At 43.5% G+C, this 26,044-nt stretch overlaps 1 protein-coding gene across 1 annotated transcript in view; it reads left to right on the forward strand.

Annotated features, from left to right (window-relative positions):
* The window catches only part of LOC149279316 (chitobiosyldiphosphodolichol beta-mannosyltransferase-like), an 80,299-nt gene that overhangs the window by 39,858 nt on the left and 14,397 nt on the right, over window positions 1-26,044 (forward strand). The window contains exons 10-11 of the mRNA XM_089501317.1: window positions 14,282-14,392; window positions 18,707-18,821. Of these exons, the coding sequence (XP_089357443.1) occupies window positions 14,282-14,392; window positions 18,707-18,821 (226 nt within the window). The remainder of the gene's footprint in view (window positions 1-14,281; window positions 14,393-18,706; window positions 18,822-26,044) is intronic.

Below are 26,044 nucleotides of genomic sequence, written 5' to 3' on the forward strand. Positions count from 1 at the left end.
AACCCCAGTAAGTTTGTTTTACAGGAAGCTTTTAGCTGGCCCTATATTACACAAGTAGTAACTGTGTTACATGGTTCAATCTATGAGCTTTTTTTAGTCTCAGACATTGAACTATACATTATAAAAGACCAACTCAGCCCTTCTTGCTTAAGAAAATGCCAGTGTTTAACCCTTAGAATGCCAGCTACATACACCTTACATAGCTGGGTTCAGAATGTCAACCACATGTGGTGGCATTCTGTGCACGCTGTATAGCAATTTCCATTAAACAGTTTCTGCAGTGTAGTGGGACATGTGTCACTTTTACATTCCGTTTTCCCCTTAAGGACCAGAGCCGTTTTTGTCCTCCCTATATGCCCATGTGATTTTTTTTTTTTTTTCAAATGCATTTAAATTAACCCCTTTGACATACCAGATCATGAAAACGTGGGACATCTAGGGACCAATGACCACTAAAAGCCAGTCCTGCACCAGGGGGGGGTGCATCTGTTTCTGTCATATGGCTTAAAATAAGAAATCCTCCTTTTCAAAGTGGTACAGTCAGAGCCAAGACCTTAATCCATTAGAAATGCTGTAGAAAGATTTCAAGAGAGCCGTTCACACCAGAAATCCTATGAATATGGCTTAGCTTAAGCAGTGTAAGAAAGAATGGTCTAAAATTAATCCTGAATGTTGTGCAGATCTGATGCTTGTGTGAGGTTATTGCTGCAGAAGTTTGACTAGTTATTAACTCCACTTAAGTCCACTTCCTTTTTTTCCACCAGCACTGTGAATGTTTAGTGGGTGTGTTCAAAACATGAACAATTATCATTGTTTGTGTGTTATTATGTTATTAGCTTAAGCACATTGTGTTTGTCTATACTTGTGACTTAGATCACATTTTATGAACAATTAATACAGAAGACCAGGTAATTCCAAAGGGTTCATTTACTTTTTCTTACCACTGTTAATGCTACTCAAGAAATTCAAAACAAGATTGCAATGCATGCGTAAAAAATGCAGTAAAGTTCCTGCAGCCTTTGGCAGACGTGTGATGAAATAACTGCCTGAAAAGTGTGAAAACGGCCCCCCAAGTTAAATACCCTGGCTTGTCTATAGTGCTGCAACTAATTATTTTTTCCATAATCGATTAGTTGGCCAATTGTTTTTTCGATTAATCGGATAAAAAAATAAATGTAAATTTTTCATTTATTTAAAATAATTTAATAAACAGGATGTTACAAACAAACCGCATAATAAGAAAACTTTGATAAAAACGCATTTCTTGTTTTTATGTCCCAACCTGCCTCCCCCACTTATGCACATTTGAGCCCAGGTTTGCCACACTGCCTCCCAGATATGCCACATGCCCCCAGATATGCCACATGCCCCCAGATATGCCACTTCGCCCTCCCCACATATGCCTTATATACCCTATATACCACTGTGCCCCCCTAATATGCCTTATACCCCCAGATATGCCACTCGGTCCTCCAGAGATATGCCATAGTGCCCTCATAGATTCACAGACTCGTTCACAGCACACTGACACAATACTCTTATAAATAAATACAGGATTAATCTTCACTACCCCCAGGATTTAGATTCCCCTTAGTTTGCCCCCCCCCTTTACCTCTAACTGCACCTTAAGTTAACCTTATTAAATTAATAAAATTAACCCTCAGTCCTCAGCATTAAATTAACCCTAAAGACCCCATCAAAAAAACTGCCCCTAAATTAACCCCCACCTCCCCTAACTTTCAGCAACCCAAATATTTATTTTATACTTACTGTTAGATTAGTGTGGACACCATAAGGAAAGGGGCGGGGCCAATTAGAGTGACTGGTAAGTAGTAACTGCTGTAGTGTAAGTGACATTGAATGAACCGGATTATGAAATGAGGGGTATTATTCAGAGCATTTGCTCTGAAAAAACCCTCATTTTATAATCGATAAAATCGATTCTACTAATCAATAATGAAATTAGTTGGCAACGATTTTCATTATCGATTTTATCGATTAGTTGTTGCAGCTCTATTTGTCTATTGTTAATAAACAATTACTTATATGGTGATAAGCGATGCTAAATTGCCCCAAATGGGATATGGACTCATCAAAGCAATTTCGCAAAATTCCACATTTGAAAACTGAAATGTGCATGGCATCATAGCTTCCCCAGAACAGCCCAATGTCTGCATGTAAGGCATTACTGTACTCGGGGAATGTTGGTGAACACAAAATGGTGTTGTTTTTTTTCTGCACTTGAACATATGCTGCATAAGAAATCAAAAGCAAGATTGTAACGTATGCATTAAAAAAACACAAAATAGTTATTGCAAATTTTTGCAGGGGGTGACATTCAAACAGTCAAACGTGTTGTGAACGAGTGCGACAAGCTTAACCACTGGGAGATTTACCCTTAAATTATTTTTAGGCACTGTAACTTATAGAGACTTACCCGGAGGTTTTTTTATCCTGGCAAAACAAAACTGCAAAGTGATATATTCGAATACGAATGGGTCAAAAGCCAACTGAAAAATTTGCCCATTTGCACGTCTACTAAACATTCATAATGTCCATACGCGATTGTAAAAGGTCGATGTTGAGGCATTCAGCAATTCTGAATCTGCAGCAAGGGCTCCTCCCCGGGTCGTCTACGTCTGCCATATACAATATTGGGGTGATCAAAAATTGCGTTGTTGCTGAAATGCCTCAATAGCGAGACATTCAGTGACCCGAAAACCCACCCCAGGATGCACTGTGGCCGTTCTCCAGAGATCTTGCCCCCTCAAGATGGTGACATCATTAAAAAATCAGCATTATGTAAAGATGAATACCAGGAGACGTGATGATATATATTGATATACTTCTGGCGGTAAAAACAATATATCGAAAAGGTTACCGTAACAAAATTAGAGACAACAATTATATTCTATATAACATTGTATTATCGTGTACTTAACTTTAGAGCGGATCAGCATACCAAATGGCTCCTTTGATGTTCAGTGTCCAAAATGGCTCTAGATTCCATGTTGATATAGAAGACTGATTCATATTTTTCCTCTGGACAACTTTCACAGCTCACTTAGCTTCTGCCATGCTGCTTCCTTCTCCTGCTTCCAGTCTGTCCTCCTCCTGCCCCTTCTTCCTGGAGTTCCTGATATCCTATTGTTCCTGGTATAGCCCACATGGCTTTTCATGTAGGCAAATCATCCATGGTCTTAAATAATTAGCAGATGTACACATCAACACTCACTCTCTAGAGCTACCTGGTGGTAGGTTTGATGCACTTCTTAAACAATAGAAGTAATTGATATAGTAATGTATGCCACAGTTAGGGGAGTGGTTTATCCAAAGGGAGATACAGATATTGCATCTGTGACGTGAATCACCAATAATGGACAATGCAATCCACTACAAACAGGGTCTCTCAAGACCCTCATGAGAACTGAGTTCCAATTGAGCCCAGTTTTCTAATCACAATGTGATTAGTGAAATAGAAAAAAAAAATGTTTAAAATGCGGTGACATAAAAATTAGGAAGTATTGTCACCATCAGGGGAACCATCCAGTTCCAACAAAATCTAAAAGTCTAAAAAATATACACTGCTCAAAATAATAAAGGGAACACTAAGATTATACATCCTAGATCTGAATGAATAAACTAATCGTATGACATACTTTCGTCTTTACATAGTTGAATGTGCTGACAACAAAATCACACAAAAATTCTCAATGGAAATCAAAATATGGAGTCAAAATCAAAATGGAAAACCACACTACAGGCTGATCCAAATTTGATGTAATGTCCTTAAAACAAGAGGCTCAACAACAATGAGGCTCAGTAGTGTGTGTGTGGCCTCCACGTGCCCGTATGACCTCCCTACAACGCCTGGGCATGCTCCCGATGAGATTGCGGATGGTCTCCTGAGGGATGTCTTCCCAGACTTGGACTAAAGCATCCGCCAACTCCTGGACAGTCTGTGGTGCAACGTGGCGTTGGTGGATGGAGCAAAACATGATGTCCCAGATGTGCTCAATCGGATTCATGTCTGGGGAACGGGCGGGCCAGTCCATAGCATCAGTGCCTTCCTCTTGCAGGAACTGCTGACACACTCCAGCCACATGAGGTCTGGCATTGTCTTGCATTAGGAGGAACCCAGGGCCAACCAGCATATGGTCTCACAAGGGGTCCGAGGATCTCATCTCGGTACCTAATGTCAGTCAGGCTACCTCTGGCAAGCACATGGAGAGCTGTCTGGCCCCCCAAAGAAATGTCACCCCACACCATTACTGACCCACCGCCAAACCGGTCATTCTGGAGGATGTTGGAGGCAGCAGAACGTTCTCCACGGCGTCTCCAGACTCTGTCACGTCTGTCACATGTGCTCAGTGTGAACCTGCTTTCATCTGTGAAGAGCACAGGGCGCCAGTGGCGAATATGCCAATCCTAGTGTTCTCTGGCAAATGCCAAACATCCTGCACAGTGTTGAGCTGTAAGCGCAACCCCCACCTGTGGACATCGGGCCCTCATACCACCCTCATGGAGTCTCTTTCTGACTGTTTGAGTGGACACATGCACGTTTGTGGCCCGCTGGAGGTCATTTTGCAGGGCTCTGGCAGTGCTCCTTCTGCTCCACCTTGCACAAAGGCGGAGGTAGCGCCTGCTGCTGGGTTGTTGCCCTCCTACGGCCTCCTCCACGTCTCCTGATGCACTGGCCTGTCTCCTGGTAGCGCCTCCATGCTCTGGACACTATGCTGACAGACACAGCAAACCTTCTTGCCACAGCTCGCATTGATGTGCCATCCTGGATGAGCTGCACTACCTGAGCCACTTGTGTGGGTTGTAGACTCCGTCTCATGCTACCACTAGAGTAAAAGCACCGCCAGCATTCAAAAGTGACATCAGCCAGGAAGCATAGGAACTGAGAAGGGGTCTGTGGTCACCACCTGCAGAACCACTCCTTTTATTTGGGGTGTCTTGCTAATTGCCTAATTCCGATCCTCTGTATGATATTAATTCATCCTGTAACAAATAACACATCCGTGAAGCAATATAAAGACTATTTACCCACTTACCTCTCGTTCTATGGCAAAACGCGGCTACCGATCACGGTATTTATCACACTCACATCAAGAACTTTCGTACGGACGGGAAATGAAAAATGAAAGAGACCCGGAAGTAGACCTGATTGACGCCAGACGCTGAAACGTAGACGGCAAAAAGATGGCGCCGCACACTTAAAAGAACCTCTACAGACGACGAGAGACACTCCTGGCGAAACACGTTGAGTGATTTATTTTGGACTACTCTTACATTTTTACCAGGACTTATATATATTTTTTAAAACATTTTATTTATTTATTTTGTTTTTATACTATCTAGATGTATCCTATATAGATCCGGCTTATTGTTATTTAGGAATAAAACGTATATTTTTTACTATACCAATGGTGTGGATAGTCACTATCTGATATACTCCACACTCGCTGGAATTTAACCATTGGACCCACCGGGCTGAGGAACACATAATCGGGACCAGATTGTGACCAGGGACTACGGGCATATTTATACTTATCTAAGTGTAAGTACATTTTCTATCCTTTGCGTTCCCTGCGTTTGAAATAATATCACACTATCGGATCTCCTCTGTTTTCCCTTGTGTTTCCTGACATAAACTCCACACGTGGATCCTGAGGTTTTACCCTCGTTACGCATTGACCAACACAGCAATATTGTGAGTGCAAAATCCGGGACACATTGGGCAGATTACATTTATCTGTACACCTACACTATATATTTTTTTCCTATTTATATCGAATGGGATACACGAGCACCCCCTAGTGGACCTTGGTTGAAATACTTCGACACCCGGAGAGTGGTGTTTAAGGGCTGCAGCTGTGTTTCCATACACACAAAAGGAAAGTTCCAACTCATTATTATTATTCTATCTTTCTGCTCCTTATACTGGTTTTCAATCCTTTTCACGTTTACACATTAATTTATTCTCAATTGGTTTGTTACAAAGTACTCATAGGGTGCCAAATATTCTCATATATATTCAACAAATAACTAGTAACTTAAGTTTTTAATTTTATTTGGAAAGGTCACCAGGAAGGGTTTACTTTTGTTTTACTTAGACATTTTTATTGGGGGTAACATTTGTCCCATATATCACATTTCATGAGCATAGGTGGTACACAGTTGTGTGTTGTATGTTACATTAAACATTACGGTGAGACAATAAAGTACATGGTCTGTCGCTGGTCGGACCACATTGAGAATCAGGCCACAAGAGAAAACAAAAGTTTATCTTAGGAGCCAGTAAATCAACCACTTAGTTGGTCCTCATGCCCCAGTTTCGTCTCAAAGTCAAATAAATATAGGAAGTCATTACCTATTTTGTGGAATTACCATTGGGAGCCTTTATTGAAATAGTTGCAGGCTGTACCAAGCAGTGGTCGTAGCTCCACGTTAAGTGTTAATGTATGGTCCTCGTAACTTGTAAAAAAGTTGTAGAGCGCTCCTTAGCTAGAGTGGCTTCTATCCAATCCATTTGGAAAGGATTACCATATTTGCTCGATTATAAGACGACCCCCCAAAATCTGAATATTAACTTAGGAAAAAAAGAAAAAGCCTGAATATAAGACAACCCTAAAGGAAAAAAGTTTTACCAGTAAATGTTAATTCATGTAAACAATTTTTTTTAATAAAAGCTACGATTGAGAAAAATATTTTTTTTGTTTTTATTTCCTTGTATTTTCCGACCTGTCCCCCAGTTACGCACATCTGCCCCAGGCTTGCCACACCAATATGGCACTGTGGCCCATGATATGCCTTTTAACCCTCTATATGCCACTGTGCCCCATGGTATGCCTTTTGACCCCCTATGTGCCACTCTGCCTCCAGAAATGCCTTATACCCCTATATCCCATTCTGGCATTTAGGGGGTTAAAATGCATATTATGGGGCAGAGTGGCATATAGGGAGGTATAAGGCATTCCAGGAGGCAGAGTGGCATTAAGGGCGTTAAAAGGGATTGTATAGAGCACTCTGCCTCCAGAAATGCCTTATACCCCTATATGCCACTCTGGCATTTAGGGGGTTAAAAGGCATATTATGGGGCAGAGTGGCATATAGGGAGGTATAAGGCATTTCAGGAGGCAGAGTGCTCTATACAATCCCTTTTAACTCCCTTAATGCCACTTTGCCTCCTGAAATGCCTTATACCTCCCTATATGCCACTCTGCCCCATAATATGCCTTTTAACCCCCTAAATGCCAGAGTGGCATATAGGGGTATAAGGCATTTCTGGAGGCAGAGTGCTCTATACAATCCCTTTTAACGCCCTTAATGCCATAAGGCATTCCAGAAATATAAGGCATTCCAGAAATGCCCTATGCCCCCATTTAACACACACATAAACACACACACTTACCGGTGCTTCCAATTTCCTGCTGTATTGCCGGGGCAGCGGGTTGACGTCTCCTTCCGCTGCAGCCGGAAGGAGGTGGAGTTGGCAGCGGGGGTTTGTCTGCGTCCGTCGCGCATACCTTCCCCGGCTGTCAGAGAACAGAGTTCCCCGCACTGTCAACCCGCTGCCCCGGCAATACAGCATGAAGCACCGGTAAGTGTGTGTGTGGGGGGGGTGTTAAATGGGGGGAGGGGAGACAGGAGGATCCAGGTCCCCTGCAGCGGTGCGGGGGGTCTGGATCTTAGTCTCATAATCAGACCTCTATTTGAGGTCTGATTAGAAGACGACCCCGATTAGAAGACGAGTATTTTTCAGAGCATTTGCTCTGAAAAAAACCTAGTCTTATAATCGAGCAAATACGGTATATAGCTTGGGCATGAAAATACAGTATTGTAAAATACATTTTTTGCTACTGCAGTTATGATATGTGTCATTTTTGTGGAGATCTTGTGCTGTGGAAGGTCTGCAATCTGGTGGGCCCAGACATAGCCGCGTACCTGCACCCAAAAAGACTGTATAGGTGGGCATAGCCAAAACAGTCAAAGGAATGAGCCTGAGGGGAGGCACACTTTGGGCAATGATTAATATCCCTCGGACCCAGTCAGCACTGTCTGTCAGGCGTTAGAAATGTGCCATGCGCTACCCTGTAAAACATTTCTGTGTAGGACACCATGGGTAGCTGCCTAGTTGCCTAGTCCAGGATGAACCAAAGAGTTGGACTGAGTCGCGATAAGCTTAAACAGTATAAAGCACTGATTGAGTGGGTGTCCCTCCCATCTCTGTGTATGCAACGATCAAGGTCGCTATCCCAATCAGTTTATGTAAAGTGTTTGGTCACAGACATTGCATAACATTCTCTCTGCAATGTTGTAAAAAGAGTAAGAAATTATTTGATAGATCAAAAAAGTGGGAAATTGGGATTTTATAGGAGTGGCAGCTGTTATGTGTATTGCCATTGAAGGCAAAAAAACAATACAGATTTTTTTTTTTATGCCTTAATCGTGATGGAGAGAAAGGGGTTATCATTGACCGCCTCAGTGAGGTGCCCATATGGTGTGTGAAGGAGTATAGGCAAGGAATAAGAGGGCAGAGTTGGCTTTCAAGATGTGTGTCCATGAATTTATTGGTGTGCGTTATGCAATATATGCCATGTTGAGTTTGTATTGCAAGACTGTAGTCCTTTAGATTAGGCAAGTTGAGACTCGTCATTCGTTTCCCTTGCTGTACCTTAAGTAGGCTGATTCTGCATTTTTCCCTTTCCATAAAAGGGTACGAAACTAGGCTTCAAGCAGTTTGATATCACAGGGTTTTGCCATTAAGAGTAAAGATTGTAGGACATAGAGTAGTTTTGGAAGGTTTATCGTTTTGATAAGGTTCGCTCTTCCTGTTAACGTGAGATGCAATGACTGCCATAATTTAAGTTCAGCAATGACCTCCTTAAAGATCTTAGAGACATTCAGGGAGTAGAGTTGATACGGATTTTGGGGAAATCTGACTCCTAGGTAGTTAATAGAGGACACTGCCCAGTGAAAGCCAAAACTAGGGGTGTCTCGGGACATCGTGGAGTGTCCTAAATGTAGCGCCTCAGCTTTGGAAATATTGATCCTAAAACCCATCACCGGCCTATACAAATCCAGTAAGTTAAGAATATTGGGAATAGAGTGTTTTTAGGGTCAGAAAAATATAAAAGTATATTGTCCGCAAACGCAACCAACTTCTGTTCCCTAGTGCCCACATGAATACCCTTGAAGTCCTTTGAAAAAAGTAGAATTCTTAATAAGGGGTCAAGGGCTATGTTGAAAAGAACTGACAGGGCGAACCCCGCGTTAGACAGAACGCAGCAGAATCAAGCCCATTGGTGTTTATCGAAGTTTTACGCTTAGTGCGCAAGTTGCGGACTAAATTCCAAACATTCTGCCCAAAAAACTATTGAATGCTTTTTTCCCGTGTCAAGACTTAATAATATTCTGGGGTGTGCATATTTTGACCGCAATGTATTATAGCGGCTAATGCCATGCATATGCCTTTAACAGCGTGCCGCCTCCTCACAAATCCCAATTGATGTTGCACTAGCAATTGCTGTAATCTCATAGCCGTTAATTTAGTTAAGATTTTAAGGTCCTCATTGAGGAGTGAGATGGGTCAATAAGATTTAGTAGAGTCTTTGTTCAGTTTGGGCAATACATTTGTTCTAGCAGTGTTTACGGTCTCCACGGGACAATTACATAGAAATTTCATTGTCTAATGTCTTGAGAGTTATTTTATTGTCTGACCAACCTTCTCAGTGATCTCAGGTTATGAGCTCCATCTGATCATTACTAAATGTATTCATTTTAGCTGCATGCAAGAATTTGATTCCCTGGTTCAAATCATCCTGATCAGCTGTGTTAAGTGTCTGAAAATGTGAGGTGAAAGCCTTACTAATGGCATCGAGCGTAGTGAAGTTGTTCCCGTTGCCTGATATAATTTTTGAGATATGATGCCTAGGTGCGCACGGTTTTGCGATATTGGTGCGGTGCGGGGAACTCTGATCTCTGACAGCCGGGGAAGGTCTGCGCGATGGACGCAGACAACCCCCGCTGCTAGCCACACCTCCTTCCGGCTGCAGGGTAAGTTGTCTACGCGGATCGCGTGGACGTCAACCCGCTGCCCCGGTATACAGCAGGAAATTGGAAGCACTGGTAAGTGTGTGTGTGTGGGGGGGGGGGAGTGTTAAATGGGGGGGGAGACAGAAGGAAGACCGCTGCCCCGATATACAGCAGGAAATTGGAAGCCCCGGTAAATCCCCACCTATCACAAAAGAGGTCAGTGCATTCAAAGTTTCAAATAGATGCATATGGAAATCATTATTTGGAAAGTTCAGAGCATACACGTTTACTACATGCATTTTACAATTATAAACAGACATTTTCAATCTGGGGATCAGATATAACATTATGTACTTCATGGGGTATACATTTACTAATTAGGATGGCTACTCTGGCCTTGGACTTATATGGGGCAGAATAGCAATTCTGGATCCAGTATCCTTTAGCGAGGAGGGGCACCCCTCTTCAAGTGCGTTTCTTGAAGAAAGGTGATGTGGTTTACTTTCCCTCAGAACCACAAGGATTTTTTTACACTTATTAGGACTATTCAGACCTGGTACATTCCTGGACAAAAAGGAAACAGAGTCCTGTCTGACCACCAGGTTGGGGGGGGCTGTAGTCTTTTTGGGGTATGGGAGTGAGCAAGAAACACAGGGTGGACCAGCTTATTGAGTCTAATGGTGAGGATCCCTCCTTGTCCCAGCGCCTGGACCGATCACCCTCGGGAAAAGTATTCTATGCTACCCCTCCTTATCCACAGAGGCCGATGGGATCTACCATGTTCAGATGATAAATAAAGTTGCAATAGCCAGGGTGCTCAAAAAGCAACATCAATATAACAACACTTGAAACAAAAAAAAACATCAGATAAACAAAAACATGCACATAAGGTTAGAACTGATAGTATAAATGGTTGCAGGGTACAAAGTAAAGTCCCACTAGAGGAGAGCCGCATTCTTCAGGCGAAGCCGAGGGTGGTAACAGGGACTCCAGGTGCTGAAGGGTTGCTTCTTGTGGTGTCTCGCAGAGTCAGGTTTGTCCGCTCACAGTAAAATGAGGTAAAGTATGGTCAACTTGATCTTCTGGTCTATGAGGTGTCTGCAGGTATGAATTCCCTTCGTTTCCTTGCCCTAGAGGGGAATAGCCCTGAAAGATCATGATTCTATGCAACTTGTATTGTAGGTTCTGAGTGGTACGGTAGGCCGCCAAAATCTTCACCCAGTCAACAAAGTTCAGAAGCTTTATGATGACTGGCTGTGGTCTGGTCTGAAGCATAGGTAACCATGCCCAAGGCTTCACAGATTCTGCAATCCCCATGAAGTGTAAATTATTGCGATGGCTCCGTTTTTCAAGGTCGTCAAGTTCTTTGGTCATCAGCTGTATCTTGCGTATTTGAGGAGATATGTGTTCCATTTTTGTTATGGTGTCTTCACTTTCACTTTGCCTATGTTCCAATTCCACAATCCTGTTTTTGTATTATCTGGGATTTGTTGTAGCATACAGGATTTGAGATTCTGAAAGCGCTGATCCAAGAGAGGCAACATGAGGTCTGAGACCGCCTTGGCCATATCAGAAGTGTTAGGTTGTGGGTCTGTATTCATAGAATCTTCTTGGTAGGAATCTGAGGATCAAAGTCTCTGGGTCCTCATCAGGTGGTGACATATATGACATTTTATTTGCATTTCTCTGGTGTGAAGTCTTTGTGGTAGATTTTTTAGAACCCTTGTGTTAATATCAGGCATTGAGTCAGGGTAAGGAAGAATCCAATGATTTAGGTATGAGGCTGGAGCAAAACAGATTGTACACTTATTTTATTTGATGTAAGAATACAGCGTGGCAGCAAAGACTGGATCAGACCAGAGTGTAGAATAATATAGCCGAAGCAGCTGTCCAAGAGATAACTTTGTATGATGCAGATGTCTTGGCTGTACAAGACTGTGACTTCCTCTACACCCCCCCCCCCCCGAAACTTGCAACCCAGAAGAGTGAGAGCAGACTATATATAGCTCACTAGTGCACACAGCAGGGAATGAGTTAGGCAAAAAAAAACAGCAATCACACTCCCATCATGCCCAGGCAACCAGTACATACTAGAACCTGGGCGTGATAGGTCCAAGTTTGGACAGAACATTTCAATAATATTTTTATATAATATATATATATATATATATATGATTGACAGCAATCACACTCATATCATGCCCAGGCAACCAATACATGCTGAGACCTGGGCATGATAGGAGCGTGATTGCTGTTAGCAATTATATATACTGTATTTGCTCGATTATAAGACAAGGTTTTTTTTCCACAGCAAATGCTCTGAAAAATACCCCTCGTCTTCTAATCTGGGTCGTCTTATAATCAGACCTCAAATAGAGGTCTGACTATGAGACTAAGATCCAGATCCCCCGCACTGCTGCAGGGGACCTGGATCCTTCTGTCCCCCCCATTTAATACTCCCCCCACCCCACCCCACACACACTTACTGGTGCTTCCAATTTCCTGCTGTATACCGGGTCAGCGGGTTGACGTCCACCGGTGCGGGGAACTCTGATCTCTGACAGCCGGGGAAGGTCTGTGCGATGGACGCAGACAACCCCCGCTGCTAGCCACACCTCCTTCCGGCTGCAGCGTAAGTTGTCTACGCGGATCCCGTGGACGTCAACCCGCTGCCCCGGTATACAGCAGGAAATTGGAAGCACCGGTAAGTGTGTGGGGTGAAGTGTTAAATGGTGGGGAGACAGAAGGAAGACTGCTGCCCCGGTATACAGCAGGAACTTGGAAGCATCGGTTAGTGTGTGTGTGTGTGTGGGGGGAGTGTTAAATGGGGGCGGAGACAGTAGGAAGACCACTGCCCTGGTATACAGTAGGAAATTGGAAGCCCCGGTAAGTGTGTGTGTGTGTGGGGGGGGGGGGGAGTGTTAAATGGGGGCATAGGGCATTTCTGGAGGCAGAGTGCTCTATGAAATGCCTTTTAACCCCCTGAACGCCACTCTGCCTCCTGAAATGCCTTATACCTCCCTATATGCCACTCTGCCCCATAATATGCCTTTTAACCCCCTAAATGCCAGAATGGGATATAGGGGTATAAGGCATTTCTGGAGGCAGAGTGGCACATAGGGGGTTAAAAGGCATATCATGGGGCACAGTGGCATATAGAGGGTTAAAAGGCATATCATGGGCCACAGTGCCATATTGGAGTGGCAAGCCTGGGGGCAGATGTGCGTAACTGGGGGGCAGGTTGGAATATACAAGGAAATATAAAAACAAAAAAAATATTTTTCTCAATCATAGCTTTTATTAAAAAATGTAATAGTTTACATGAATTAACATTTACTGGTAAAACTTTTTTCCTATAGGGTCGTCTTATATTGAGGCTTTTTTTTTTTTCCCTAAATTAATATTCAGATTTTGGGGGGTCGTCTTATAATCAGGGTCCTCTTATAATCAAGCAAATACGGTATATATCATGCACAAGCAGCAAATACATGTTAAAACCTGGCTTGCTGCCCCCTTATGTATTGATGCTGCCAGCAGTATTGGGTCGGCACATCACATAAATCCTCCCTATGCCATGCTTCCCCCCCCCCCCCACTTACACATCCATGCTATCACACACTCATTCATTTACTCATTCACAGATACTTATTCATTCCCTCAATCACGCATACTCGTTTATAACCCTCCCCCCACCCACTTACCTGAACTGCAGATCACTTCCGCTGGGGTCCTGCTGCTTTCCTCTGCGTTGATCACACTCTGGGAAAACAACTTCTCTTCTCCTGCCCAGGGGAAGCAGGAACGAAGCAGGGTCGTGCGACGTGCATTCACGTGACTCAGCTGGGTTCCTGCTTCCCCTGGGCGATACAAGAGACAATTCACAGTTAAGGAGCAGGGCCCCTGGGGACAATTATTTTCGGCCGCTTTTTATTTTTTTCTTTTCTTTTTTTTTTTTTTTTAAATACGGCATTCTGCTGATAAGTCCCTTTTCGGACAATATATTTTGGCCACCTAATGCATGTACTTCAGATAGCTAACATGAGATGTTATATATTAACTCATGTAACTATGAGATTTCTGGCATTAAATGAACTATTATTTTAGCAAATAAAGGTTATAAGACACAAAGCATACTTTTTATATTTATAAAATTGTAATTGTATGTGGGAAGGCAGAAGTAATTGGTAAAAATAATGTTGAAATTTTAAATGGATTTTTCTTCACTTTTTTACAATTTCAGGCAAAGGTCCATTAAAGGAATATTATACAGGATTAATTGCTAAGATGGAGCTTAAGTACATCCAGATTTGTACACCATGGTTAGAAGCTGAAGACTATCCAGTTTTACTAGGTAAGAAAAGGATGATGAGTAACTTTTTATGTCTCATGGGGTGGTCTTATTTTTCTAAATTTAGCTTACAATAAAAATAAGTAGAAAACCAAAGTGTACATTAACTAGCGATAAACGAAAATTGGGGAACATCCATAAATAGCCACCAGTCAGCGCATGCTCAATGTCTGTTCACAGAAATCATGAACTTGTGCCTACAGAAGGTTTCATTTTGGGCTGACCCACCAAATGCATATAGGGCCTACTTTTACACCCTTCCCAAAAATATTTGAAACGTATTTTAAACTGTATGGCGGCAGAGTTTAGGAGGATCAACAATCGCCTCCTAAACTTTAATGGTGTCACTGAAATGGCTCAATAACGAGGTATTCAGCAATACCGAAAACTCACCCCAGGATGCGCTATAGGAAATTAGATATGATCAAAAAAATAGTATCTGAAGAAAGCCCTTTTTGTCCTGGGAAAAAAAGACAATATAGACAATAAATGCTCTGAAAAATACCCCTCGTCTTTTATTTGAGGTCGTCTTCTGATCAGACCTCAAATAGAGGTCTGACTACAAGACTAAGATCCAGATCCCCCCGCATCGCTTCAGGGGACCTGGGTCCTCCTCTCTGGCAGCCTCTGCTGCTGCCGGCACTTCCTCCAGGGGCTTCTATGACGGAGCGCCGGCATCACGTGACCTTCCGGTGCTCCATCATAGAAGCCCCAGCGGAAGTGCCGTTGTCTGTGTGCATCTGCTTCATTCTCCCTGGCAGCCAGTGAACGTCTGCGCGATGCACACAGACAACCTTTGCTGCTGCTTCCGCCGGGGGTTGTATGACGGAGCACTGGTGTGATATGACCTTCCGGTGCTCAGCCATAGAAGCCCCGGCGGAACTAACGGGCAGCAGAGGCTATCTACGCACATCACGCAGACGTCCACCAGCTGCACCCACTAGACACCAGGGAGTCTGAAGTACGGGGGACCAGTCTGGGGAAGCATTGGTAAGTCAGGGGGGGTAGCAGATTGGCATATATGGGGTTAAAAGGCATTTCTATAGGAAGGGTGGCATATAGGGGGTTAAAAGGAATATTAGGGAGGCAGAGTGGCATATCTGGTGGGCAGAGTGGCATATAGGGGTATAAGGCATATCTGGGGGGCAGATATGTGCCTCAGAAATGCCTTATAACCCCTATATGCCACTCTGCCCCCCAGATATGCCTTATACTCCCTTATATGCCATTCTTCCTCCCTGATATGTCACTCTGCCTCAGAAATGCCTTATACCCCCCTATATGCCAGACTGACATATCAGGGAGGCAGAATGGCATATAAGGGAGTATGAGGCAAGCCTGGGGGCAGATGTGCATAACTGGGGGCAGGCTGGCAAATAAAAGTAATGACAACAAAAAAATATTTTTTCTCAATCATAGTTTTTATTAAATATGGAAAAATAGTTTGCATGTGAATTAATATTTACTAGTAAATCTTTTTTTCCTATAGGGTAGTCTTATATTCAGGCTTTTTCTTTTTTCCTAAATTAATATTAAAATTTGGGGGGGGTCGTCTTATAATCAAGCAAATACGCTATATAACTTGTGTGGGTACACTAAATAAGTGAGGAGAAAATTACATCTCAACACAAGCAAAAGTGTTAAATAGAAGTGTCAAGCCCATCTGATGATTCTTATAAATGCTTATACAATTGGGTTAGGTGCAAAAGGGAATAACCCTGTAGAACTGTTCTTGTTTCTGTGTTTTCAGAACCAGAGGTATTATCACTATTGCGGTCTGTTTTACCATTATTTTAGAATTTTATGAAGAATAAAGGAAGTAAGAATCATCAGATGGGCTTGACACTTCTATTTAATGTGTGCGTGGTACTTACACCTTTACACTTGCAGTCTTATGATTTCACACTATTTTGATTTTTCTTTCCCTTTATGTCATAGCGCCCCAACTTTGGACATATTTTTACTGAAAAAAGAGATTTAGCTGACTCTGAAAGGTCAAAAAGTGTAAAAAGTCTTTCAGAGGGGTGCAGCACTCTTGAAATTCTCTGGAGGTGAGAGTGTTGTTGTGAGAATAAACAACAGTAGTTACCTGCAACAACTAGTGTAATGGAAGCTGAATCATATCACAGTTTCCCTTGTCAATATAATCCTCTTATATATGTCAGTGAGGGTTCAGGCCAAATGAATGTTATCTTGGTAAAACACAGTTCAAAGCTACAATATAGTAGGTAGATGGTGCTATCTTACATTTTGCACCAATATAGGCAGTGAGGGTTGTTTCCATTACCAGGTGTAATCAAGTTTGGTTGGTGACCCCGACAATTTTTCCCATTATGGGAAAGGGAGTATTTAATAACCAGTGTTGTAGTTGGTGCTCACAAATCAAACTGTTGTCCACAGGGATGAATCCAACTGTGGAGTATTGTCAATTATATTTATGTGATTCACAGCATCTTGTTACAGTATCTTAAATTCACTAGAAGGAGGTGGTAATGGGCTTAGAGTGGGCCACAATGATTGCTTACAACATATAGTGTAAGGGAGGCAGGGTAATATCACAGTTCCTCTTGTCAGAATAATTTTCTGATATATGTCTGACAATATACCGTATTTGCTCGATTATAAGACGAGGTTTTTTTCAGAGCAAATGCTCTGAAAAATACCCCTCGTCTTCTAATCGGACCTCAAATAGAGGTCTGATTATGAGACTAAGATCCAGATCCCCCCACCGCTGCAGGGGACCTGGATCCTCCTGTCTCCCCCCACACACACACACACACACACACTTACCGGTGCTTCCTGCTGTATTGCCGGGGCAGCGGGTTGACGTCTACGCGATCCGCGTAGACAACGTCCGCTGCAGCCTGAAGGAGGTGTGGCTAGCAGCGGGGGTTGTCTGCGTCCGTCGCGGATACCTTCCCCGACTGTCAGAGATCAGAGTTCCCCGCACCGGTGCGGGGAACTCTGATCTCTGTCATAAATCAAGTACTTACCCCCGCCATCGTTCCCACGCTGACGTCTCTGCTCCTTCCCGGCTTACTGACACAGCAGCAAGCAGGGCCTCTCCAGCTACACTCCCACGCAGCTGCAGCCGGAGGTTAACAGGAGGGAGGGGGCGCTCGCTCCGTTGCCAGGGAGACGCGTCTCTCTCTAGCTGCCGGCAGAATCGAGTGAAACGTAGGACACGCTCCACCGTTGCCATAGCAACACGTTTCAAATACTGACGTCATTTTGGCGCCAAATTTGAACGTATTTAGACGCTTTAGTTCCAGTATCCTTTGCTGAAGTATCAGTTGAAGTTGGATTCCTATACTGAAGCGTTCTCTGTGTTTTGACCCTTTGTGTACCAGACCCTATTCTCGCTTACCGACCATTATCTATTTGCTGCCTGCCTTTGACCCCTTGCTTGTTTTTCGACTCTGCCTCCGCTCGTGCCCTATTGTACCTCGCCTGGATTTTTGTCCTGTGTGAATTGGAGTTTTTTGCTATTAGGAACCTTTCGCTTACCAGCTCACCTCTGGAAACAGGTTGTCACAAGGTTTAGGTGTTCCCTATATATAGCTAATTGCACTAGCTACACCAGGGACCACAAGGCTATTTCTGCCGCTCCTTGCACCAGCTGTACCCACAGTTTACGCATCATGACCAAAACACTTTTAGCCAACCTAGTAAGAAACACAGTGAAAAGCCGTAAGGCAGGGACTTCCTAGTACATTAATAAATCATGACATGGTGCAATAATGTGTTGTTGTTCATCTGAGGTTGTATTTACCTAATTTTTAGACCTGCTAAGGAACAGATTGTTACTATGTCCTAATATGTAAAACCATAGAATTCAAAGAGGGTGTACTGTCTTCAATGATCAGGAGGGCTCTGCTTATTCCGCTTATCTCTCCCTGTCGATGCAAAAACCTCAGGACTTGTATGTCCCATGGTAATGAATTTAAGACCAAATGTTGCTGTCTCTGGGGTAAGACTAAATGTATCTGAGTTTATCTCAGGAAACTTTTCTAAGCAACTTAACAGAGAAGAGGTAACCTCACGGGAAGAATAATCTAAATGCTCAGATCGTATAGCCGTCACCACAGTTTACATACAAAGTAGGTTTCTATTACATCATTTTGTAGTCTGTTAACACAACAACGTTCTTCACGGGAAGAATAAAAAGTAGATTTTTCTTTACATTCTGTAGAACTGCTTTATTTATTTTGTTTTTCCATAAGAAAAAAAATGCCTTTCTATGTACTCTATAGACTATAGTTTCTATAATTAGTCTTTGTTTGGATCTATGGATATATAAATATTTTTTCCCCCCAGGCTCTGCAGATCTAGGGGTTTGCCTTCACAAATCATCCAGTGGTCTGGATCTTCCTATGAAAGTAGTTGACATGTTTGGTTGTTGCCTTCCTGTGTGTGCAATGAATTTTCACTGGTAAGAAAATTGATATATGTTATAAATGTCTGAATCATTTTTGATATTTTTAAATTTACATATTTTACCCTTATTAACCCCTTCAGGACCGGGATTTTGATACTAAGGTGTCGCTAAAAGACCGGAGCCATTCTTGTGTTTTTGCTATGTCTTTCTTCAACTGTAATTTCTCTCTTATCAATTAGTGCACCCACACAAACATATATTGTTTTTTCAGCAAAAGTAAGACTTTCATTTGAAACCATATTAAGCTGGGTAGTACATTGTTTTGTTTGAAATAAACTGGAAAAAGTGGGGAAAAAATGAAAAAAACTTTTTTTTTTTTACAGTTTTGTATACATACAAATTGTACACACATTGAACCGATGGGAAAAAATTATCCAAAATATATTCATTAACTTGTCCTGATTTGGAAACAACCCAATATGGCCAGGATTTTCATCTATTTTGGCCAGTATAGGGCAAATATTGCAGGGCATGCATCATATTTTTAAAATGCGTTTTGTTTTTTTCAAATTTGGCATGTGTGAATGTCGGCAAGAAATCTGACGACACCAGTTCAATGAGTTGAGTAAGCAAGAGCTTCTTTATTCAAGTGCGCACAGGGGAGAGTCCAGTTCGCAGACTTCTCTACCCCTCCTTAATTTTCTAACAATATATAGGCAAAGAAGCGCAAACAGTTATTAGCATATTGTCTAGCCATCTGTTGGTATATTTACTTTGATTTGCTGACACACATGGTTTAAAGAGGTCAAGAAAAATACCCCCCCACCCCAGACATGTGAAATCTTTACTTACAGAAGGTCAAGAAAGGGACAACTTGTCCTTTGTCGTGGCGGACTCTGTTTCTTTTGCAACAAGGCACTTAGAGCAAAGAAAACATACCATATGTACACATTCTTCCGAGACACAAACAAGACATAAGTAAACTAAGAAATGAGGTAGACAGGTGATTGTAGTGTTTAGGGCTGAAACAACGAATCGATAAAATCGATAATAATCGATAACGGAAATCGTTGTCGACGATTTCCGTTATCGATTAATCGAGTGATCGATTCGTTGTTGGAGCACTCGGCTCCTTTTACTTACCTCCGCGAGCGTTCCCCGCTTCCGCTGCACTCTCCGCCTTCTTTTAGTTGCGTGTGGCTCCGTTCGCACAGAGCGGTTCGCTCTGTGCGAGTGGCTCCATTCGCACAGAGCGGTTTGCTCTGTGCGAGTGGCTCCATTCGCACAGAGCGATTCGCGGGGGTGGGGGTGGGGTTTCAGGGGATGCAGGGCAGAGTGGGGGTGGGGGGGCAGGCCAGGGTAGGAGACTGAGTGCAGGGCAGAGTGGGGGTGGGGATGCAGGGCAGAGTGTGAGTGTGGGGGCAGGGCAGGAGACTGGGTGCAGGGCAGAGTGGGGGTGGGGGTGCAAGGCAGAGTTGGAGACTGGGTGCAGGGCAGAGTTGGAGACTGGGTGCAGGGCAGAGTGGGTGCAGGGTGTGAGTGTGGGGGCAGGGCAGAGTGGGTGCAGGGTGTGAGTGTGGGGGCAGGGCAGAATGTGGGGGCAGGGCTGGGTGCAGGGCAGAGTTGGAGACTGGGTGCAGGGGCACAGTGCAAAGTGCTGGGTGCAAAGTGCCAGGGCTGGGTGCAAAGTGCCAGGGCTGGGTGCAAAGTGCCAGGGTGCAAAGTTCTGGGTGCAAAGTGCCAGGGCTGGGTGCAAAGTGCTGGGTGCACAGTGCCAGGGCTGGGGCAAAGTGCTGAGTGCTGGGTGCAAAGTGCTGGGTGCAAAGTGCTGGGTGCAAAGTGCCAGGGCTGGGTGCAAAGTGCCAGGGCTGGGTGCAAAGTTCTGGGTGCAAAGTGCCAGGGCTGGGTGCAAAGTGCCAGGGCTGGGTGCAAAGTTCTGGGTGCAAAGTGCCAGGGCTGGGGCAAAGTGCTGAGTGCTGGGTGCAAAGTGCCAGGGCTGGGTGCAAAGTGCTGGGTGCAAAGTGCCAGGGGTGGGGCAAAGTGCTGGGTGCAAAGTGCCAGGGCTGGGTGCAAAGTGCTGGGTGCAAAGTGCCAGGGCTGGGGCAAAGTTTCTTGAACAGTAATAGTCCACCTCTTTTCAGAATGTTTGGGGTTATTTTGTTTCATAAATATTGTGTTTGGGTTTTTGTACTTTGAACATAGTTTTTTTATTACATCATAACAAAATAAAAATGTTAATGTAAATTTTAAGTTGTTTTTTAACATTCAGTTCATTAAATTTTAAATAATCAAAAAATTTGCATATTGTTTTTTTTGTCCGATTAATCGAAAAAATAATCGGCCAACTAATCGATTATTAAAATAATCGTTAGTTGCAGCCCTAGTAGTGTTATCTTATCTGCTATCAGCAGAATAAGCAATGAGGTAAAGATCATTGTACTGACATCCAGAATCAGCAAAATTCTTCAACTTCCACAGTCCCCCCTTTTTATTCTTACGGACTCACTGTAAGAATCAATTTCTTCAGAGTCCAGTGGAGTTATAAGTTGGCAAATTCCATAAGCCTTGCTCCTTCTCATATTGATCTTCAAACATGTCACTGTACAAAGTCTCTAGGGGAAACTCATCAAGTGGGAAGTCATCATCATATTTCTGCTCCTGGATCTGTGGCATTGCTCTTGTTGGTCCGAGACATTTTTGAATAAGTGTTTTGCAACAAACAACAATTACATAGATACATATAAAAGCCACAAGCAACAAAAACATACCAGACATCAGCTTTGCTCCAAGTGAACCAAATAGTCCGCCCAGACCAAAAGGATCCCAAGTAGTCTCCCTAGATCTAAGTCTTTCCTGAAGTTCGCTCACCTTTTCCATATCATGTTCTATGGATACACTATTGTCTACAATGTAAATCTTCCCCTGTAAAAGGTATTCCTATGCAGGGCTCTGCTAAGTATGCAGAATATATCCACAAACACAACAAAGCTCCGAGACATTAGAAGCATTATACACCTTTCTCAACATTTCTACAGGTATTATCTTTTTCCCAAGGAGAAGCATGCAGATCACGTTTAATTCGTGAATGTATCTTATTCTCTGCTATATTTTTAGTAGGTTCTAATCTGAACACCTGAAAAGGACTGAAAGGAAAAAAAAATAGCAAATACATTTAGTATAAAACAAGTAACGATAATATACTCAAACATTTTTGCATCTCCTGATGACCTCATTCTTCGTATCTTCACGAGGGGCTCTTGCCAATCTCGTTTTATGTTGGTTAACCAACTGGGATTATTGTGCCCGATGGAATGGTTAATTTAGGAGCGTGGATTGAGTTTTGGCACCAATTTAAGATGAGTGCAATGAATCCACGGTGTAATTTCAGCTACCTTTACAGCTGTTTTAGTGATCAGTAGTACTTGGTATGGACCTTTCCATCTGGGCTGAAGAGTCTTTTTCCATTGGAAATGCTTTACCAGGACGTAATCACCTGGTCGGATGTGATGAATTGTTTTTTCGTCCTCAGTGTTCGTGCGCACAGCAGCAACCTGGGATTTAAATTGCTCAAGAGATTTTATTAGTTTTTTACAATACATTTCTATTGTGTCATCAGTTAGAGCATGATCATGTCTTAGTAACTCTAGAGTATTAGCAGCTATCATGGGTCGACCCATTATGAGTTCATGAGGAGAACATTTAATAGCTGAGTGTCGGGAATTTCTTATTGACATTAAGGCTATAGGTAATGCATCTGGCCATTTTAAACCTGTCTCGGCACATATCTTGCTAATCTTATTCTTTAAGGTGCCGTTAGCGCGTTCTACTTTTCCTGCGCTTTGTGGATGGTAGGGACAATGTAAATGGTACATAATTCCTAGCCTATGTGCTATCTCTTGCACTATTTCAGCAGTAAAATGATCAGAGTATATATGCTGAGGAATTCCATACCTAGGAATGAACTCTTGTAGCAACTTTTTAGCAACTGTTAGAGCGTCCACATGTTGGCAAGGATAGGCTTCTATCCAGCGGGAATATGTACACACCACCACTAGTACATACTGATAATGTAGAGATTTAGGCATTTCAATAAAATTAATTAGCAAATTTTGGAAGTGTCCTCAAGGACAGGGAGTCTTTCCACCTGGGCTGAACAGTGAGGTGGAAGAGCATTAGCTTCCACTTCTCCTTCTGATGTAACTACAGCATACCCAGTACAACGCCTGCCGTCAATATCCATAAATGAGGAACCATCTACAAAGTATTCGATATCAGGGTCAGTCAAAGGTCGCTCATACAATCAGTCGCAAGTAGTTTGTAATTGTTCTATCAAAATCACACAATCATGAGGAGTTCCCTCCTCTGGTTCTGGCAAAAGAGTGGCAGGATTTAACACTGTGCACCGGTGGACGGTGGCATTGGGTGTACCCTGCAAAACAATCTCTTATTTAGTCAGCTTACTATTAGTAAACTGTGTCGATCGACGGGTTAACAATGCACTCAGTTCCTGTCCCTGAACTATGGCCTGTCCTGATTCCAGTAAGGCAGCAGTCTAGGGCTGAAACAACGAATCGATAAAATCGATAATAATCGATAACGGAAATCGTTGTCGACGATTTCCGTTATCGATTAATCGAGTGATCGATTCGTTGTTGGAGCACTCGGCTCCTTTTACTTACCTCCGCGAGCGTTCCCCGCTTCCGCTGCACGCTCTGCACTCTCCGCCTTCTTTTAGTTGCGTGTGGCTCCGTTCGCACAGAGCGGTTCGCTCTGTGCGAGTGGCTCCGTTCGCACAGAGCGGTTCGCTCTGTGCGAGTGGCTCCGTTCGCACAGAGCGGTTCGCTCTGTGCGAGTGGCTCCTTTCGCACAGAGCGGTTCGCTCTGTGCGAGTGGCTCCATTCGCACAGAGCGAACCGCGGGGGTGGGGGTGGGGTTTCAGGGGATGCAGGGCAGAGTGGGGGTGGAGGGGCAGGCCAGGGTAGGAGACTGAGTGCAGGGCAGAGAGGGGGTGGGGATGCAGGGCAGGGTGTGAGTGTGGGGGCAGGGCAGGAGACTGGGTGCAGGGCAGAGTGGGGGTGGGGGTGCAGGGCAGAGTTGGAGACTGGGTGCAGGGCAGAGTGTGAGTGTGGGGGCAGGGCAGAATGTGGGGGCAGGGCTGGGTGCAGGGCAGAGTTGGAGACTGGGTGCAGGGGCACAGTGCAAAGTGCAGGGTGCAAAGTGCCAGGGCTGGGTGCAAAGTTCTGGGTGCAAAGTGCCAGGGCTGGGTGCAAAGTGCCGGGTGCAAAGTGCTGGGTGCAAAGTGCCAGGGCTGGGTGCAAAGTTCTGGGTGCAAAGTGCCAGGGCTGGGTGCAAAGTGCTGGGTGCAAAGTGCTGGGTGCAAAGTGCCAGGGCTGGGGCAAAGTGCTGGGTGCAAAGTGCCAGGGCTGGGTGCAAAGTGCCGGGTGCAAAGTGCCAGGGGTGGGGCAAAGTGCTGGGTGCAAAGTGCCAGGGCTGGGTGCAAAGTGCAAAGTGCTGGGTGCAAAGTGCTGGGTGCAAAGTGCTGGGTGCAAAGTGCTGGGTGCAAAGTTTCTTGAACAGTAATAGTCCACCTCTTTTCAGAATGTTTGGGGTTATTTTGTTTCATAAATATTGTGTTTGGGTTTTTGTACTTTGAAAATATTGTTTTTTATTACATCATAACAAAATAAGAATGTTAATGTAAATTTTAAGTTGTTTTTTAACATCCAGTTCATTAAATTATTTTAAATAAACAAAAAATTTGCATATTGTTTTTTTATCCGATTAATCGATTAATCGAAAAAATAATCGCCCAACTAATCGATTATTAAAATAATCGTTAGTTGCAGCCCTACAGCAGTCGCTGCCACAGCCCACAAACAAGGGGTTAATCCAGCTGCCACAGAATCAAGTGGAGTGCTATAGTAGGCAAGGGGTCTCTGTCCCTCTCCGTGGCTCTGGGTTAGTACTCCAGAGGCATTACCCTGTATTTCATGACAAAACAAAGTAAATGGCATATCATAGTTAGGGAGCCCAAGAACAGGGGCACTCCACAAAGCCTCTTTTAACTGAAAGGGTAAATCAATTCAGCATCGTCAGTATTAGGTTCAATAGAGCAAGCATCAGCAAATTGTTACTAGCAGATCTACAATTTCTATCCAAATGCCCTGGCTTGTTACAATTAAAACAAATAACATTCTTTCTAGTTTCCTTTCTAGAGGAAGATTGTCCGTTATCTCCCACTACATCAGACGGAGTTCTGTGAATAGAACTGTCTCTGACTTTCCATCAACATTCTCTGTTCTTTCTCTCTAACTTTCTCTTGACGTTCCTTATTCACTTCCTTTTGTTTTTCAAAATGTTTAGCAGCTGCTATCATTTCAGAAAGCGGCTTCTCTTCCCATCCTAATACATTATTAGTGACACCCTTATGGAAGTCTGGTAACAACCCTTTTACAAAACGAGATACAATCAACTGTCTTGCATTCTCCTCTGGATCTGTCACACCACTGTGTCCTATTACAACTTTCGCTACTCTGTCAGCGAATTCACTTACTAATTCATTCTTTCCTTGCATTGTAGAGTTAATCTTTCCCTAGTCAGGTCGCTGTAGCCATGCAGTCTCACAAGCTTGTATTATACAATCTATTGTCTGCTGTCTCTCAGTACTCAATCTCTTAGTAAACAGTTCATTTGCTCAAGGTGTTACATCAGGAATTCTGTTATTAGCTTCAATTAACTCTATGCGTCAGTCATAACCAAATCAAACAATTGCATAAAATCCTTTTTCACTGGATCATAAGGAATAGACACACTACGTAATTATTTACAAAACTGACCAACAATTTCATGTCTGGGGAATCGATCTTTCAACAGCAATAATTCCCCTGGTGTCCATGGATGATGGACTGATAGAGGTACACCTCTCTCATCTCTAGCCCCCCCAGTCTTTCTCATGGGCATAGCATGCACAAATGTCTTTTCCTCAGCATCAGAATCTGAATGAGGATCTAAATGGGGCTTTCTGGATCTAGTTCTACTTGATGGTCCTGTGGGCTGAATGTCGGACCTTGATATTCTAGGAGGATCAGGTTGCCTTTCTTGGTCTAGGGGTGAAATAGGAGCTGGTGGTAAAATGGGACAAGCTCCAAAGAAAGTGGCAACTCTGCTTCTGGACCTGCAGGGTGTTGATTAGAACCAGGCATATTAGGGTCTGCTGGTTGAGGTCCATTATATGGGGGTGGGTCAAATAATTCTTGAGTCCATAGATCAGATGGATC

This window comes from Sceloporus occidentalis, unplaced genomic scaffold (genome assembly GCF_023333645.1).
Source record: "Sceloporus occidentalis isolate IW3139 unplaced genomic scaffold, rSceOcc1.0.p SCAF_171, whole genome shotgun sequence".
In the NCBI taxonomy this organism is placed as follows: Eukaryota; Metazoa; Chordata; class Lepidosauria; order Squamata; family Phrynosomatidae; genus Sceloporus; species Sceloporus occidentalis.